The sequence below is a fragment of the Ambystoma mexicanum genome, chromosome 4q (assembly GCF_040938575.1).
Source record: "Ambystoma mexicanum isolate Mex_15411 chromosome 4q, UKY_AmexF1_1, whole genome shotgun sequence".
Lineage (NCBI taxonomy): Eukaryota > Metazoa > Chordata > Amphibia > Caudata > Ambystomatidae > Ambystoma > Ambystoma mexicanum.
In genome coordinates, this window is record NC_090928.1 from 196223625 (window position 1) to 196242335 (window position 18711).

Below are 18711 nucleotides of genomic sequence, written 5' to 3' on the forward strand. Positions count from 1 at the left end.
AGCAAATCTAGTCCCGCCGGAGTGGTGTCAAGAAGCACCAGATCATCAGCGTAGCCTAGCCCACCCTCTGAAATGCAACCCGTTGGGGGTACATACCGTCATCCCCAAATTATGTCTGTAAATCTGCCAGATAAAGATTGAACAGGGTGCGGGCCAGGGCACATCCTTACTTCAAACCAGTGCAAATCCGCACTTCTTCGCTTAATTTCACCTTACTGTGGTATTTTCGTGAAGGGCAATGATCATCTTTAGTAAACCACATGTTATGCCCCAGGAGTTTTTGCCATAACCCCAGTCTACTGACAGTGTCAATGACTGCAGTAAAATCCACAAAGGCAGCATATGTCATTTGTGCATACCTTGCTCTCCCCAATTCTGCCAAGATTACCACAGTGTCATGAGGCTAGTCAGTGTGGATTGTGCTTTGCACGTGATGCTGTCGCACCGCTTTAGCTCTATATGCTGTTTTTATCAAGAGCAAGAAAAGGGGGCGGAGCCTTATCGGTTGTGCATGTCTGTTTTGGTTATATGTAGACTACTAGCTAATCTCTTCAATAAAGGATTCATTTTGTATGCAATTGTAAAAAATGGTGATTGGTTCACATGTTGGTGTTGTGATTTTATATATGTCATGTTATGTGGGTGAGAAACATTCTTCACCACTATTGTTTATGAAATACCTTTTTATGAGATCAATACTTTTTTGTACATGTTGAATACATTATATTGAATTCACCCTTAGTGATTGCTTAGAGGCTGTAACTTGTTTTATAATGTTTTGACACTGGTTGTTAATTTAATTTACTTTGGGTCCTTATTGTAAATGCAATGATTTCTGAACCAATGTACCCCAATACAGCTTTAATACTTGGGACGCCCTCCATTTATGTTTATTAGGATCAAATTATGTTCTACTTTTATTCAAAGGTCACATTTGGGAGGTTATGTAAACATGGCTAAACTATTTGGTTGTAATATTTATTTCAAGATTCTGTTTAATGTTCTGGAAATGGAATTTACTAATCACTCCTCAACATAATAAGCCACAAAATCCCTTCAGACAAAAGATGGAGAGAGAGAAGACTGACTCATTCTGATAATTCTCAAATAAAAGGACATCTGCAATAAAAAAAAAAGGGTAACAGGAGGTTTGCCATCACATTGTACTATCACGAAGAGCAGTTTCATATCATATTGGTTGCTTGTATAGCACTAATGCTATCCTGTGGGCTTTTCAAAGCGATGAAACAAAAAGGATGGAAGTAGGAAACAACAAAAAGGGAAAGTGTGTACAAGAAAGATGGTATATTGGAGTAGGGTGCATGAGGTTATGTGATGGCAGTGGCGTGAATAGTCCTAGGGCCACTATAAGGCTTCTTCAAGATACTGTACTACAGTTGAACAGAAAATATTACAAGTTAATGGAAGTGAGAGGAAAATGGTTATGTTAGGCTAGTGATTATAAACTTGAAGTGGGAGAATGGAACAAAAGGCTCCCACCAATCCCCTCACGCCCCTGGCCTAGAGGATCGCGGCCCAGACACTCGCCACGAGAGGAGTTTGTCCATCTACCAGACGACCAAATGCCCTGGTACAGGAACATACAGATGTGCCCACCAGCCTGCCCACCAGCCTGCCCTGCCCATGCCGACACCTGTGGCATGGATGAACTCGACTGAACCATTCAACAGTAAACAAACACATCGTTAGAGATGCCATGACGACCTAGCCAACGGTCAGCACACCCGTGCAAACACGCACACTGGACACTCCCACACCAATCCACACGAAGAACATATTCAGTGCTATGACGTAGGTGACAGACCCACCCACTGACGCGCATCTTTATTATTTTTCACATAGGTTTTTCAAAATGCATAAACGCAAGACGCACAACGAACTCATCTAAAATGCTTGCTGACGCTTCTCCTAACCCATGCATTACAATGAGGAATATAACGAAGACATGGTACCGGGGATAAAACAATATGATACCATAACCTAAAGCGCCGTGCATCAAACATCCCCACCTATGCACCAGGCCCAAGTAGGCCGCAAGCAAGAGCCTCCATGAACATTGAACAAGCAAGAGTACAATTGCTGACCCTGCAGAATGAGCCCGGCGAGAACAGACAGTCAAGGGCACAATGTTGCAAACTCGCATGCCACAAGCCGAAGCCAAGGTCACACCTGCAAACTAAGCCAGACACACAGTGGAAAATGCAATATTAAATGTGCAGAATTCTGCCTCAACCACGGTCTCTCCTCACGTGACCAAGCCGAACCTGACAGGGTGCCAGGCCCAGGAGGAAGGAGGCGCCTGGATCCCACATTTTGAGACGCAGGCAGCAACAATTAAGCGACTCAATGGACATCTGCGGCGGTGGGAGTAGTCTGCCCTCCAGCAAATGAACAAATCCTTACATTGTCTGCACATACCCATAGTTATACATTGTTGCAAATGACAGGTGCACCGCGAGCTGGGAACAGCGGTGGTCCCAGACTGGGGGGCTCGCGAGTGGACCAATCAGAACATGGGGCTCTTATCACTGACGCCATTAACATTAGCCAATCCTCAGGGGTCTTCATGTAACAATTTTCATGTATCTAATTGAAGGGACAACCCAAGTATACCACTTGACTGACCCTCAACCACTAACAGCATTCTCTATACGTATGCTATACTAACCCTACCACTCGAGGAACCAATCCAGAGTGGCGATAGGTTTTTTGCTAACTTTCCCAGGTGACGCAAGTAGCGCGTCATACTGAGGTAAAAAGGGCCTGCGAGCCCCACGAATTGAGAGAGAGTGTCAGGACGGACGCGTACGATCCTTGACCCATCCCTGCTGTTTTGTTTAATAAACAGCAGAATCACCTTGCTTCTTGCGTGAGCCTCATACTCATTTTTGGGATACACGGGAGGAGTTGGGGCCTCCCTGCCCGGAGGTCCGCGGACGGCCCAGCCGACCCCGGGAGAATTTCCCCCCGACAAACTGAATGAATTATAGGTGTGCCCCTTAGGTGAAGACCCTGAGGGGAGACAGCTGAGGGAGAGACTGGAGCAAGAGCAGGAGCTTGGCTTGTCAAACATGTCCTCCATCGCCTCCATGTTCCACAAGAACCTGCCTCAGAGACAAAATCACCCTGCCCTATCAATAGACCATCACCCGCCTAGTGTCAGGGTGGTGAACTGTAACAGCGCACGTTAGTCAGGCCGGTTATCGCCGGGATAAAAGGTTGGCATTTCTATTGTGCTCCTTTGATGTGTGTATGACTGTTGTCAGTTTCAGTGGTGTAGTGCGATGTATTCTTTTCATGAAGTGCTTGTGTGTTACTCTGTGCTCTTGACACCTACATTTAACTACTACTGTGAATTACTTTATTTATTGCCTGCAACTGTTTCTTTTTACCGCAATAACGCTAGCTTCAGTTTGATTACTGTTAAGCTAGTTCAGGGAAGTCCTGCATGCTTTTGCTACAAATTCTAACAACTTGGCCAATTGCAAGACACTTTTGGTTTATTCAAGCTACAATCCCCAGGCGACCACTGCAATTTATTGACGTAGGCGGCACGTCAGCGCGTTAGTCAGGCCAGTTATCGCCCGTTTGCGTCCGGCTTGCTGACGTCTTGCCTCTGCTCCCGTCCTCACTGCAGGTAGGCTATTTTTCCGGCTATTTATTTACTTGTGGTTACACTTCTACTTTGTTCTGTGTCACGAAGTGCCCTAGACCCAAAACGCTCCTCTCCAACATATGTGATGCTATGATTTTCAACTTTACGAGGCCACAGTCATCCAAAAAAGGCTTGCCTACTCAACCATTGGTAGTGTCTCTTCTCAACATACGTTCCCTAATTTCTTATGGGGTTGAAATAGAAGACCTCCCTACACAATCTAGTTATGACTTGCTGGCTGTCACCAAGTCTTGGCTCAGTGATACCATTTCCAACAAGGCCACCCTTGCAGTCCCTCCTGGTTACGTGCTGCTAAAGGCTGACCACAAAGATGCAAAGGGGTGGGGGGTGGTGGGGAGGCTCCAGTGGTGTTGTTGGGAGACTTTAACCTCTGGGCCAATGTGCCCACAGACAAGGTCGCCCAGTCATTACTGGCTGCACTCTCTGCCATCAGCTATGTCCAACAGGTTACGGAGCCCGCTCATAGAGGGGGCCATATTCTTGATTGGGTATTATTGCATCGGGTTTCAGCCTCTATCCCAGCCATCATCCAGTGCCCCGGTCTGATCACTCCCTGCTTACCTTTTCCATCATTTTGCCTTCCTGATCAGCTAGAGTTAATCTACCCCTAGGCAATCCATCAGGGTTAGATCCTTTAAATACCTTACGCCTCAGACTCTCGCAGGCACTGGAAAGTAGGCTTGGCAATATGCAGAATCATGACAGTTCATCTGTCCTTTCAGCTCACATAAAATCGACCTTAGACTATTATAGAGGATCTTGCTCCCATTATTACCGGGCGTGTTAAGCCAGAAACCTTGTCTCACCAGTGGTTTAATGAGGACATCCTTACCCATAGGCATCGCAGGAGAGCAGAGGAGCGTGCCTGGCAGAAGCAACCGTCACCAGCTGTTCTTGCCATATACAAATGTGCTGTTAAAAAGTTCAAGGCTGCTGTCACCGTCACCAAGTCTACATACTATAATAACAGTATTTCACAAGCCAAATCAAGCTTAAAAAGGAACTGTTCTCGATCCTTCGGGACTTTAATTGTAACACCCACACTAAGATCAATTGACCCCCAAGACTCTGCATGGTGTCAAACTATAAATAGCTGTCATGCACTCACCTGTGGGGCATGGTAGCAGGAATCCATATGCTTTCAGAATGGCAACAAAACCGTTCTATAATAGGTGGAGACTGTTCTCCAAACTTCCTGCTAAACGTTTCTGAATATCGGCGTCCAGTCACATGATCAGTCTCGTGTCTGTGGCACGTATTTAGGTCCTTTATTCAGAACACTCCGTGCTTCTGATTGAAAGTTTTTCCTCGTGCAGTTTGTTTCCTCACTAACCGCTTTCTCTCATCCTATAGTTACCTGAGATCTCAGCTACTCTCCGGACGCTTCTCTCATTATTGTAAACTTCATGGAAGCGTTCCCCAAACGGCGGATTTAACCTGCAGTTCTTCCAAGTGCACACCTTCAACGCAGAGGCTTCCAGTCGGCTGCATGCTTTTCCAAGTGTATGTTTGTTCACGCGGCGGCTTCCCAGCTGGCCGCGTTTCTTCAGGTGACTGTGCCCGCTCTTCGCCGTCAGCGGCGTTCTTCCGTGGGACGGCTCCAGCTCCTCGCTGTCTACCGCGACGGCCTTCCAGCTTCAGGTCGTTCAACGCGGCGGCTTCCCATAGCCAGTTCTGCAACTCCTGTAGAGTGTCGCTTCAACTACGACACTACCTTGGTTACTACGGACGGGGCCTGTTTCAACAAAGGTACAATTCCAGAACATTGTGTGACCTAGCATTATTACCCAGTCGGGAATTGAGTTAATTTCAGGAATTCTGACTTAACACTACTACCCAGTCGGGAATTGAGTTACTTTCAATGGTGAAATTGATCATCAGAGGATATTTATGTTTAACTTCATTACAGAATGTCTAGGGTGAATAACGTATTGCACTCCAGTGAAAACCTTAAATGCTCACCTGTTGGAGATTCCAGGATTGTTTTGTTATGTGCATTGAACTAATGAACGCTACCCAGTGTGCACCAACCTGACACTAGCTCGGCCCTCGTTCCGTTCGGGACTAGCTTCCTACCAGGGGTGGACTGGGGACCAAAAGAGGACCTGGAAATAAGGTTCAAAGTGGCCCCATTTGACACATTTTCAGCAAGCCCAATGCTTTTCCTATGAGAAAATTTGGAAATATCACACAAAAGAGGCCCAGGGTGCAGAGGCCCACCGGGAAATCTCCAGAGTTCCCTATAGCCCAGTCCACCCCTGCTTCCTACTAACCTTCCCCTTCCTTGCCGTGGTTTTCCTTATTGTGGATTCTTCTGGAACATGGGTTTTCACCAACATCAAGTCTTCTATCATATAAGGTATACAGGAATAGTTGGTTTTAAGGGAGACCAAAGTGGAAGTTCTGGTATTTACAATTTGTTTTCTTGTAACAGATTGGAGATTGGGCATAGCTATTAATCCTTTCAGTTGATTCTTCATTCTGGCTGTGTTATTATATCAGGCAGTGGGAAGAATCAATGGAAAGGATTCTTCCTTGAGGATTCTTCATTAAAGAACCGGATCCTTCGTGTATCCTTTTATCATCACTACTTTTATCCTTTTGTTAAAGTTACTATATAGCATTGAGGGTGGCATGACAATAGCGCCTTTACGGCCAAAGTTGCCTCTCATCTGGAGTCCAGTGTTTCACACAAGTTTAACGTCTCTCATGCCGCCCGACTCCAGCAGCTCCATCTGTATTGTGCTCATCTCGCACAGCGTCCATCTTTCAGCACCCCACTCATGTCGATTCCAGCACCTTCACCTGTGTTGTCTTCATCCTGCACAGCTTTCACTTCTCAGCAACCTACTCTCAAGCCAACTCCATCACTGTCACCTGTGCTGTCCTCTTCCTGCTCAGCTTCTACTTCCCAGCAGCCCACTCTCAAGCCGACTTTTTCCTTCACCCCTTGTACAGTAGCAGAATTGAACAAGATTATTCTTGACAAGAAACCAACTAAATGCAAGGGTGATGCCTGTTCCTCCAGGTTGTTGGTTGGGTGTCTTCATACCATCGGCCCATGGGTCACCAAGCTCGTCAACCAATCTTTTCTGGAGGGTCGGGTACCAACGGATCTGAAAGAAGCATGAATCACGTCACTTCTTAAAAAAAAGACAACCTCGATCCTCTTCAGCCCAAGCATTACTGCCCAATAACTGACGTTCCTTTTTTACTTAAGGTTATGGATCAGGTGGCATATCTCCAGCTGCACAGATTTATAGAGGAGATTTCTATCTTGGGGCCTTGCCAATATGGCTAGCGTACCCAACATGGTACTGAGACTGCAATGCTCCATTTGAAGTTCTACCTGGCGGCCATTATCGATCAGCACTTCTTATGTTGCTTGATCTCACGGCCGCGCTTGATTTGGTCGACCACGAGCTGTTGGCATCTAGGCTGCAATCCCTGGTGGGCTGTACCAATTTAACCACGCAATGGTCGGTCTCCTTCCTGGGTCAACGTAATGGTTGCGTTGCAATTCATGATGCCTCTTCTTGTCCCACTCTTCTTACACAGGGTGTCCCGCAGGGGTCTTCACTCTCTAACATTTATATTCTTCCTCTTCTTCTGCTGCTTGATGACCTGGGTGTCTAAATACACCAATTATGCTGAAGGCACCCAGGTCATCCTCGAACTCTCTGGCATTTACACCCAGAACTCTCAGGCCATTAATACCATCTATATGATCATTCATTCTTGGATGATAGCGAATTCCATGGGCCTTAATATGGACAAGACTGAGATTCTCATCACAGCCTCCAACCACACGCTGAAAAATCTCTCACCGGAATATGCATCCTTCTTGATCTCCAATGTTTCCATTCCATTGGCTCAGAGCGTTAAAACGCTCAGTGTCATGACTGATTCCGAGCTCACCATGAGGCCTCATGTAGCTAAGATCCGTGCCTCCTACGGTTGGATCAATAAGCAGCTGTGTTGTTTGCGTCCCTTCCTTTCAGTCAACAACATGTCTATCCTAGCCTCGGCTTTAATCAACTTGAGGCTAGATTACTGTAACAGCTTCTTAGCAGGCGCTGCTCAATCCAACTTGGCCGCTCTACAGGTCACACAAAACAGTGCGGTCAGAGCAGCGCTGGGCATTCCCAGATGTCACTCCATCACCGAATCCAGACATAAATTGCACTGGCTTCCGATAAAGCACAGTGTCTCTTAAGATTCTAATACTTGCGTTTAAGTGTCTGACTTGTGCAGCACCCAGCTATCTTTCTGAGCGCATTCAGCGATATGTACCCACACGATCTCTTAGGTTACTTGAACAGGCTAAGCTTAGCCAACCCAGATTTCCCCTAGCCAAATTTGGGTAGACAATGTTTGATGTCGTGGCCCCAGCCACCTGGACTCTATTCCTTTGGACCTTAAGTTATCCGCTTCTCTTGTTGAATTCAAAAAGAAACTGGAACCTTTCTCTTTAGGGCTCCCTAGACCTAGTGCCTGTTTTGTTCATTGATTCTGCTTCCTCATTATGTCTGTCTTTTGTTTGTCTTTTCTGCGCCTAGAGGCCTGCAGGCGATCTGGCGTGTTATTAAGAATTAAAATAAAGTATGTAGCTTGTGCGATTTGAGTTTATGTTGTGGGCCTAAGTGAGGGTAAGTTCCATGGCATGGAGGGTCTCTCTGGGATGTTTGTGCGTGTATGTTTAAGGCCTCATGAAAGGGGCGTGGGCTCTATGTGATGGTGTTTGGACCGGGCCAGTACTTTCTGGGCCTATTTATTTTCATGTTACATTGGCTGCTTGTATAGCATTTATGCTTCCTAAAAGCCATTAAAAAAAGGTTGAAACAGAAGAGGGAAAGAGTTGACAAAAGCAGTGTCAAAGAAGAAAGGTACAGTGAATTTGATGCGTCACAGTGAGTGCTTGATTTGTATTCATCTTTGAGCGATCTTCAAAATACCACATTGAACCAAAACAGGAAAGAAGTGACATACAATGGAATAAAGGAACAGGGAAGAGGGTTGAGTGTGTAAATTAGGGAAGATGGGAAACTTAATTTCAGTGAACTTCCTAGGAGCTTAAGAAGAAAATAATGTTTCTAGTTTTAGAGGGCACTGAACATACTTTTGAAAGGCAACGAGTAACCTTTGATGGTCAAATAGTGCAAAATGAACAAAATGTGACTTTATAGAGCAGGGTCTGTCTCAAATGGGAAGGGTGCAGCATCCTGCAAAGACGTTGATGTTAAGTTGCTTGAGTGGTCAGTCAACAGCATAAATAATGTTGCCTACGTTCTTCCAAATACCAACAAAAACATTCAGTGCTTGAAATCCAAATGATAACAGTGGGAAAACAGAGCATATCATACCTCTCCTGCAAAATAAATCAAAAGTACACATAAAGCAAAATTTGAAGGACACAAACTTACTATGATAGGAAATTTTTCTTTGGATTTTACAAGCTGTTTTGTCAGGAGATACTGCTCCATGCCAGGCTTTGCAAAGCCAGGAAATCTAAGAACAAAAAACAAAAAACAACACGAGTAGATAACATTGTTCAAATTCAGCTCCATTGTTGGTTATCTTACTGAGACACATTTTTACATATGGTACAAACAGCACATTTATAGATAACGGCCTATTTCCTATAACATATTTATCATCAAAGGTAGGAAGCTGGCAACTTCCTCCTCAAGCTGTCCCATGACAAGGGACATCAGCATCCAATTGTCCACAGTCTTCTCACATCCCGTTATATCTTTGTGACAATAATAAACAAATAGTTTTTCACACATGGTGAAGATGGGACCGAGCACAGAAAAGGGGAGAGGAACATCGTTGTGAGATATACAATAGATTGTGGGTACAAGGACAAAAAAATGAAAGGGTAGGCAGGTGAGGGGATGTTAACAGTTCCTGATCTTTGAACATGCCTGGTGTTGGAAACCCCAGTGCTTAAAGATGGAAGCAGGGAGCTCTGTGGTTTAGGGTCTGTTCTTAAACCATATGCTTAGCAGGTCTAGAGGAACCTACAATGTCATCACTACTAGACTTTCTTGCTTCAGTTCAACGTCTTAAACCATGTTCCAAATGCAAGACACTGGTAGCTTGGAGGGCAGGTATTGGGTCTAGTGGTGAGCAGATGACAATGCAGGGCAGTCCCACAGGTCAGGTGGCATCTGTAAATTATTTCTTTAACATGAGAGTTCTTGGAACACTCTTGAATCTGAGGTAGCTCATTCAAATTAGTGGCTACATTGGCATCACAAGTCTTCCCTGTTTTTTGCATATATGTTCCAGCTTCCATTTTGCACTTAGCACATCAAGGCAGGTATCTAAAATGTTCAGTTACTGCTTCTGCAAACAGACTTAAGACCCTCACCCAGCAGGCTTCATCTTTTATTGCACCAATGTGAAGACCACCATGAAACTATTCTTTTTTTGGGCTCTCTAACCAGCAGCTTATGCCTCCCATAAACTAGTCCAAGACTCAAACTTACAACAATCCAAAGCATATTCGCAGTTTTCATTGTAACAGAATCCCAAATTGACAATCCCACTATGCTCTGTGTTGGCACTATGCCAGTATACTGCTAGCTTTTTAAACCCATTTAAATGTTCATTTTATTAGGGAATAAAATGCATGCAGCAAGGAAAACAGTGGCAATTCAAGCAAAGAGTATGCAAAACTGCAATCAAAGTTAATTAACACAGTCCAGCAGATACAGAGGCCTTGTGCACCAGTTCAAAAACATCTTTCTCCATCTGCACCGCTCACCTTGAAACGAGACAAACGTTGGATTTGAGCCATTACTTCGCAGTAAGTAAACCTTAACAGGACCAGATGGATTTAGGCTTAGTTGTCGGCCCAATGAGCTCATTGTACGCCTCTTTGTGGTCTCAATAGCAAACCATGACCTAAAGCTAATGTTCAATAGATGGTAGTGGTCCCAAAATCCAGGCCAGGGTCAGGCAGACACTGCTGACGTGAGTGTATCAGACCCACACACCTCTATAACCATTATAGCGCTATTTAATGTACACCAGAAGTCCTAGCATTGGGCTAATTTCGAAAATGTTACTCAAACATTGCCTTGTTGTTTCAAATAACCATCTCCAAAAGATACCTACTGCGGGACATACCCATGGGAAATGAAAAAAGTCTGCATCTAAGCGACAAATATTAAGGGCCCTAGAATTGATTGGGAAAATTAAGGGAGGGAATGAGAGGTGTGGTAGATACTATGAATATATCTGAACTGCATCAATTTGAACCCATGATTCAAAAGCTATTCTTAATCTGCTGGCAAATATATGCCCCTTGATCATAATCAATTGGACGATAGACCTCACACTTCGCCCTGTATTCCCTCAGGGATAATTAGGTTATCATTACTGAAGAAAGCAGCGTACAGGCAAGACAGCAGCCTAAACTTTCCGTGTCCCCTACAGCATATTTGAGAGTACAGAAGGTTGCAGACCGAACCAGAAAACTGGGCAATAGGGACCGGACAGTATTCTGCATGCTATAGTACAAAACACTGAATACAGAGGTAGCACCCAACTGTTTAAACACGTTAAGTGAGCTGAACCTAGTTGCAGCAAACAAATCCACCAAAACCCTCAATACTTTTTCAACAACATGAAGGTAACCAGGTTCCACGAAGATAAGAAAGCAGAGAGCGCAATACAGGAATCTGAGGACAGTATGGGACATTCATGCTCGAGGTCCAAGACAGTGTTGTCCAGAACCGGAAGGTACAAAAAACTAATTTAATTTTGCCTTGTTTGTCACCAACTCTGTTCATAACAGCGGATTGAAGGGAAGAAGAAGCAGCAGCAGCCATTTTTTCAATGTGGACGGTCATACCTGAAGAAATTGTGCCACTAAGTATTACTGCTCCACATCAGGCACAGTCTTTTAATTCTTTATTCTCCATATTGATAGACATCAAGGACATAACAGAAAAAAACAACGCGTTTCACCCAAACCGGGCTACGTCAGATTCAACACTTACCTGTGCTACAGCCTGATGTTACATGCATAATTAGTCCTTTCTTTGTTTCATGGGCCCTTATTTCCCCTATACTGGAGTTTCCTCTACAGGGGCACCATTTGGTACATGTTACCATTATACTATATCTCTATGTAAGTAATTGTTTTCAAAACATATCCATTCCATTTGATATATTACACATAATGTATTTTGCTTTATATGTACACTTCTAATGCAATAACAATGTTAAACACATTTCGGACTGATATCTTGTCATAACATCAAGAAAAAGAAATACACTGTTTAACATCTTGTTCCTTCTCATTTAGTCTTTGGCACCATACAATATAGCTGGAAGGTCCCTTTAATATATATCCGATGGGTAACTGCTCTCCATATTTTATGGTTTTTGTGTCTGTCAGTGAAGTGCATAGTGCTCTAAAAGGTACATTTTAGAAAACAAGATACCAAGTTTACGTAACATGATGTATTTGTATACTCATGCAAATAATACATCTGATCTTGAAAGCCACTTTGTCGGCTTCCTAAGGTGCTACATGCAAGGTGTAGTCAAGCAAATGACTCACTATTATACAAGCATCAGGCGTAACATGTGTAACAGGGGTCTTGTGGTAAAGTATATCTCCACCAGTATTAAACTACAGTACTCCCTGTGTATAATATATATATATATATATATATATATATAGATATATATTGTTTGTTTGTGGATTTGTATGTGGAGTTGATCTTGGTGACGTAACTCCTCATGAACAGTGAGGTCTGGCGTTATGAATTTTGGGTTGAATATTCTTTATTTAATTGCCAAATTAATGCAACAATTTCTTGCTTGATAGGTCATCTGGTTCCCGAGATAATTACATATTTATTTTGGCAGTACGTTTTAGGTGTTCCGCGCACCATCTACAGGTCATTCGTAGAAAGTGCTCATCGGGCTGTGCATGCTGAACTGGTCTTGCGTTTTTTTTATTTAGGATTTTATTTTTTATTTTATTCTTTAGAAAAGAGTGGGTGTGTTTCATTGATTTCTTTTGCAATAAACTTGAAACATGTTAATTTCACTAATTTAACCACATTGTTATTTACCTCTGAATCAAATTCTCACATGAATATCATATTTGTATGCTTACACGGATTTTTGCAGTGTGCATGTAGCAACGACAATGGACACCACTGCTAACACTGCAAATAATCAGAGTAAGCATACCAATATGATATTCATGTAAGAATTTGAATCAGAGATGAATGAACATTTGGTGTTCAATTAATAATGAATTAGTTAAATTAACATGTATCGCGTTTTACCTTTGTGGCAAACAACAATATCTGTTCATCTTTTTCGGTGGAATATGAAAATAAATCTGGGAATGGACATCCAGTTTGAAGCCGGCTACTTAGGCCAGTAAATATATATTTCCTTTTTCAGTGCAAAGAAACACCAAAATGTTGAGTTGCACTCCCAGGCACTGCAGGCACTGCTGTCTCATAGCACATCGCCAGATAAAATACTGAGCATCTTCCAAAAATAGACCTTTATCTATTTAAAATATAAATTCCCAAAATGTCACCAGCAGATCTGGCGACAAGACGCGTTTCACTACGATCCTGTACCTTGATCACAAATATATATATTCAATGAAAAAACGTTCTTAAAAGGGGCATTAGGGTTACAAGTAAAACCGAAACCCCCCGAAAATCGCCAGTTATGGCAAGCTAAGCAACCATAACTCGCGCCACCACTGTGCACTGCTAAGACAAACACCCAGGACATGAAAGATGACATCACAAATATCATTGAAGATGATTCGTCCGGGGGGGGCGGAGGGGCAAAGTTATAAGCTGCCCAAAAAGTGCTCTTCTTATGGGTTGAGCAACTTAACCATAATCTAACGCCAGCTACCGCAGGCCATGTAATATATGGATTATGAGGGATCAGGAGTAAGACACAAATACAGGGTTATCATGGTGGTTGCTATAAACATGTATTTATTACCATAGAAGAATTATGAGTTCCTCACCATAGTGACTAACGTACTCCTAAATCCATAGTCCCCTTTCCTCCATACTGCATGACTGTCCCTCGCTAGGGACGGAAACTGAACAATTTTCACCAGAGAAATGTCTATACCCCTTTAAATGTATGCACGCTGGTGCATGTCCCTTGAAGCCTGTGCTTTCTTGACTCCGCATTCCTCAGCCACACCTCAGTCTCCTTTGACGCGTCAGCCAGATTAACCTGCTAAACTACGTATCTTATTAAGGTGTGGGGGGGGAAATGGTGGGACGTATGGAGGAAACTGGACTATGGACTAGGAGTACGGTAGTCACTACGATGAGTTACTCATAATTACTCCTACGTCCTGCCCCCTTTCCTCCATACTGCATGGGCGATTACCACTGAATGATGTCCAGGGAGGTGCGATGCTTTGGAGTCTAAGAAAACAAGTTCCTCAGGACCGCTTGCCCGAATGCCGTGTCAGATCATGCACTGCCATCCAGACAACAATGCTTGCAGAAGGCCAATAGAGTGGCCTACTTAGCTGCTCTGCAAATGGTTTGCCATGGCACAAGCCTCTGCAAGGCGACCGCCGTCGCTTTGGTCCTAACTGCATGAGCATGCAGATTTTGTGGAACTTCCTTCTGCTGAGAATTCTAGGCCTCCTGAGGCGCTGCGACCATACATCTGGCAATGGAGGCCTTAGAAGCTTGGTCCCCTGGCTTTGAGCCATCGAAGGCGACTAATAACGCTTCTGACTTGTGAAAACCTTTGGTCAGGTCTAGATAGAATTTCAGGGCTCTTCTCACATCCAGACAGTGCAACACTCTCTCTGCTTTGTCCTTTGGGTTAGGAAAAAAGGTTGGCAACATGACTTCTTCATTCAAGTGGAATGAGGAAACACCTTCGGAAGAAATGCTGGATGGGTGCGAAGCACCACCTTGTCTTGATGGAACATGTTATACGGTTCTGTGGCCATCAGGGCCTGAATTTCACTCACTCTCCTCGCTGAGGTAAGACCCACCAGTAGGACTGTTTTGATCGTGACCAGCTTTGTGTCTACTGATGCCATGGACTCAAAGGGCCTACGCACCAGTGCTGCGAGCACCACATTGAGGTTCTACACCGGATGCAGTCTTTTGGTAGGAGGATACAGCCTCGTCAGCCCAGTCAGATGTCTTTTGACTACCGGATTAGAGGAAGAGAATGACTTGTGGTCCGAATTTCTGTATGCACCTATGGCAGCCAGGTAGGAACCTGTACCCCTAAACATGGCAACTGCGCTGAGAAAGATAGCACCCGATCTAGCATGCACGCCAGAGGGTCTATCCCTTTGTCCTTTGCCAAGAGGCAAAATCTGGTCCATTTGCTTTGTATTGCCTTCTGGGGGACTCACTTCTTGCTTTCTGAATTCTTTCTGGGTTGTCTTGTGACAGATGGAGATGCTGCATTGTTACTTGCTCATGAACTAGCCCGCTAGGGCTAGCTTCTCAGGAACGGGGTAAATTACCGCCCCACCCCTGCTGTGAGAGGAGCCTTTGATTGTGAATTGGTAGGTTCACTGGACCCTGCACCGCCAGCTTTATGAGGTCTGAGAACCAGGGCCGCACCGGCCACCTTGGGGCAATTAGAATCAGGCTCATGTTGGAGGACTCACTGACTTTGCTGAGAACTTTGGGAATGAGCGGAGTTGGGAGAAATGCATATGCCTGCATCTCACTCCAAGGGAGGTGTAGGGCATCCCAGAGGGAGCCTTGCCCCTGACCCTGCCAGGAAGCATACTGCTGACATCTCCAGTACTGCTCTGTGGCAAACAGGTCTATGTGGGGTCGGCTCCATCTCTTGAAGATGTCCGCTAGGACTTGTTCCTCTAGCTGCCACTTGTAGTTGTACACCCAGAGTCTGCTGAGCCTGTCGGACTCCAGTTTGGATTCCCGTTGTGGCATATGAACCCCCGACAGCCATAAGTGGTATGCCGTTGGCCCACTCCCATTCCCATATCTCTATGGTGAGCCTGCATCGTGGGGCGGGGGGGGGTGATCTGGTTCCCCCAGCTTGTTCATGTAGCACATGCAAGTGGAGCAGTCAGTTTGCAGGCAGACCGCCTGTCTGCTTATTAAAGGCAGGAAAGCCCAGAGAGCCAGCTGGATGACCTTCAATTTGAGGAAGTTTATGTGATTCTTCCATTCCTCCCTCGTCCATGTGCCATGCACACTGTGGGCATGCAGGGTGGCTTCCCATCCCTCCATAGAGGAATCTGTAGTGATAGTAGTCTCCAGAGGTAGTTGCCTGAAAGGTCTGCCCCACATTGAGGTTGGTATCCTGTCTCCACAATAACAGATCTGGTATGAGGTCCGCCGGGATAGTGACTGCTGCGTCTGGGGAGCCCGTAGGCCATGAGGCGCAGCTGTGCCTGCCTTATCCTGAGCCTGGTGAAGGGTATTGCCAGGATAGATGCTGCCATAATCCCCAGCAGGTGCTGGTACAACCAGGCCGACATAGTCCATCTGCTTAGGAAATGGCCCTTAGGCGCTTTGATGGCTGCCACCTTCTTGTCAGTGGGAAAAATCCTCTGTTTGGTATCCCACACCAACCCGAGGAAGACCAAGGTTTGTGTGGGCTGCAGTTGAGATTTCTTGTGGTTGATGGAAAATCCCAGATCTTGTAGGTTCTCAATAAGACTGGAGGCCGATTGCCGAATTCCCTCGGGCGATTCCGCCCTGACCAACCACTCGAGATATGGATATAGATGGTGGCCTTCCGATCCGAGCACGGCCGCCACAGCGTTCATCAACCTTGCGAACACCCTTGGCGCTGAGTTGACACCAAACTGCAGTACCCTGTACTGAAAATGTAGCCCCATCACTCTGGGTTGTACGTTATTTCTCTGCGGTATTTTTCATCGCAGGTTTTTTCATTGCCTTTTTTTTTTAAAAAACTCATTGTTTTGTTGGGGGGGGGGTTATCCCCCGAAGCACCCCCCTTTTTTTATTTTATTCCCTTACACCCACAACCATATATTTAATTTTTTACCCCCCCCCCAAAAAAAACACGCAATGAAAAATACTGCGGTGAAATGCGTGTATACCATCACTCTGCACCTCAGGAACGAGCGGTCCGGCTGCCAGATAGGGCTGTGTAAGTATGCATCCTTCAAGTCTAGGGAGCATGTCTAGTCTCCCCCACACAGAGACTCTGCAGTCAGAGCTGGTGTAACCAGCTGGTGTAACCATCTTGAATTTTTGGAGGGGTAAGGATATGTTCAGGAAGAACAGATCCAAAACCCCTTGTAGGCCAGCCTGGTTCTTTTTCTGCATTGCGAAAATCCGCAAGTAATACCCAGAGCCTCGTTGAGAGGGGGGAGACACGTCCTCCACTGCCACAGGACCAGGGGACGAAACCTGTGCCAAACCACAGACAGGATCCAGGGATCCAAAAAGAGTCCACCAGGACTGAGTGTGGAGAGCAAGCCTGTCCCCAACTGGAGAACTGTGCGCCTTGATGGGGCCGTCATTGCTTCTTTGGGTCTGAGGCTGGTGCTTGGCTGATAGAAGCCCCTGTGTGAAGTGTGCTGATGCTTGTGCTTGTGATGGCTGGGGGACCGGTCTGGCTGCCTTGCCTTCTGATCCTGGAAGCCCCTCAAACCACCGAAGGTCCTTAAGCTTTCTGGCTTGATTTGGCTCTGTCCGAATGCCCTGGGAGCCAACTTTGCCAGAATGGCCAGTGATTTGGCTGCTTGGGAACTATTTTCTGTTTTGTCACGTTCCTCGTCTGTGGATGAACGGAAGAGATCTCCCACCTCAAACAGCAGGCCCAGGATACGATCTTGCACATCTGTGTTGAACTTTGTGGCTCTAAGGCATGCCGTCCTTCTCATATCTGTGGCTACGCAGACTGCCTGGCCAGCCGTGTCAATTTATATAACATTGGATTCCAGAAGAACACAACTATTTTGGCCTCTGCCACTCTCGCCTTGAATGAGGCCTGTTAGTGCACAGGGATGTCTAGTAGGAATTCCGAGTTCTCCCTCCACAGCCTCTGCTTTGCGCCGGCTAACATGGCGTCTGCATTTGCCTGTCGCAGGTGGAGAGCAGAATTTGAAAAAATCTTTTTCCCATAAGGATCTAGCACTTTTTCCTTCTTGACCAACAAGGCAGGGGTCGATGAGGATGATGTGGAGGTCTGGGGCTTTGCATACATGGACGCTGCTGCTATCACTGATGAATGTGGCAGCGGTTGGTGGATTGTGTGAGGCTTCGTCCAACCCTTTTTTGCTAGTGCTTCAACATCCTTCTGAAAGGGAATACCTGATATGAAGGCCAATTTGACCATTAGGGCCTCTGCTAATACCCCCCCACCCCACAGGCTGATCCTTTTGGGGCTGCGGAATGCTCAGATGCTCTGTCAGCCTGTCATGGAAGGCCCTGGCCGAAGACGAGGTGTCAGGGTCCTCCTCCTACTCAGTAGGACAGAACCGGCCGGGTCGACAGGCAGAGCAGCTGAGGTTACTGGAGTAGGGGTGTGGGGGCGGTGTAGACGGAAGTGCCACAATGCTAGGCTGCACAGGTACCTGTAACAGTGCAGGAGGAGACTCCACCGCACCTGTAGGGGTGGCTTGCTGCCACTGCACTGGGGCCAGAGGCGGCACTGGAGCCGGTGGAAGTATGTCCTTTATAATGTCCTGGAGAATGGTGCCCATCTGCTGGGAACTCATAAGCCTGAGGAATTTGTCGAAGAATCTGTCCTCGCAGGTTGGGGATGCATGCTCCTGTGTCGTTGGCATGGTCGCTGTGGATGGATGTGCCCTTGCCGCGCCTTGTCCACTCTGTGCATAGTAGGGCTCTGTGTAGAGGCTCTGTCCCTCAAGCAGGTATGCTGTGCACCAGGGGACCGGAGGGGGGACCATTACCCCCTGGAAGTGGGCTCTGTACCTTTCCGCTCTTCCGACTGGTGCACCATTTTGTCTTGCTGCACTGCCATTTTGTCCTGCCCCGACATGCTTGGTG

At 45.8% G+C, this 18711-nt stretch overlaps 1 protein-coding gene across 2 annotated transcripts in view; it reads right to left on the bottom strand.

The window, feature by feature from the left end:
- The window catches only part of SNX9 (sorting nexin 9), a 1580311-nt gene that overhangs the window by 793760 nt on the left and 767840 nt on the right, over positions 1-18711 (bottom strand). For both annotated transcript variants that reach the window (XM_069607724.1, XM_069607723.1), the window contains one exon: positions 9121-9205. In XM_069607724.1, the coding sequence (XP_069463825.1) occupies positions 9121-9205 (85 nt within the window). The remainder of the gene's footprint in view (positions 1-9120; positions 9206-18711) is intronic.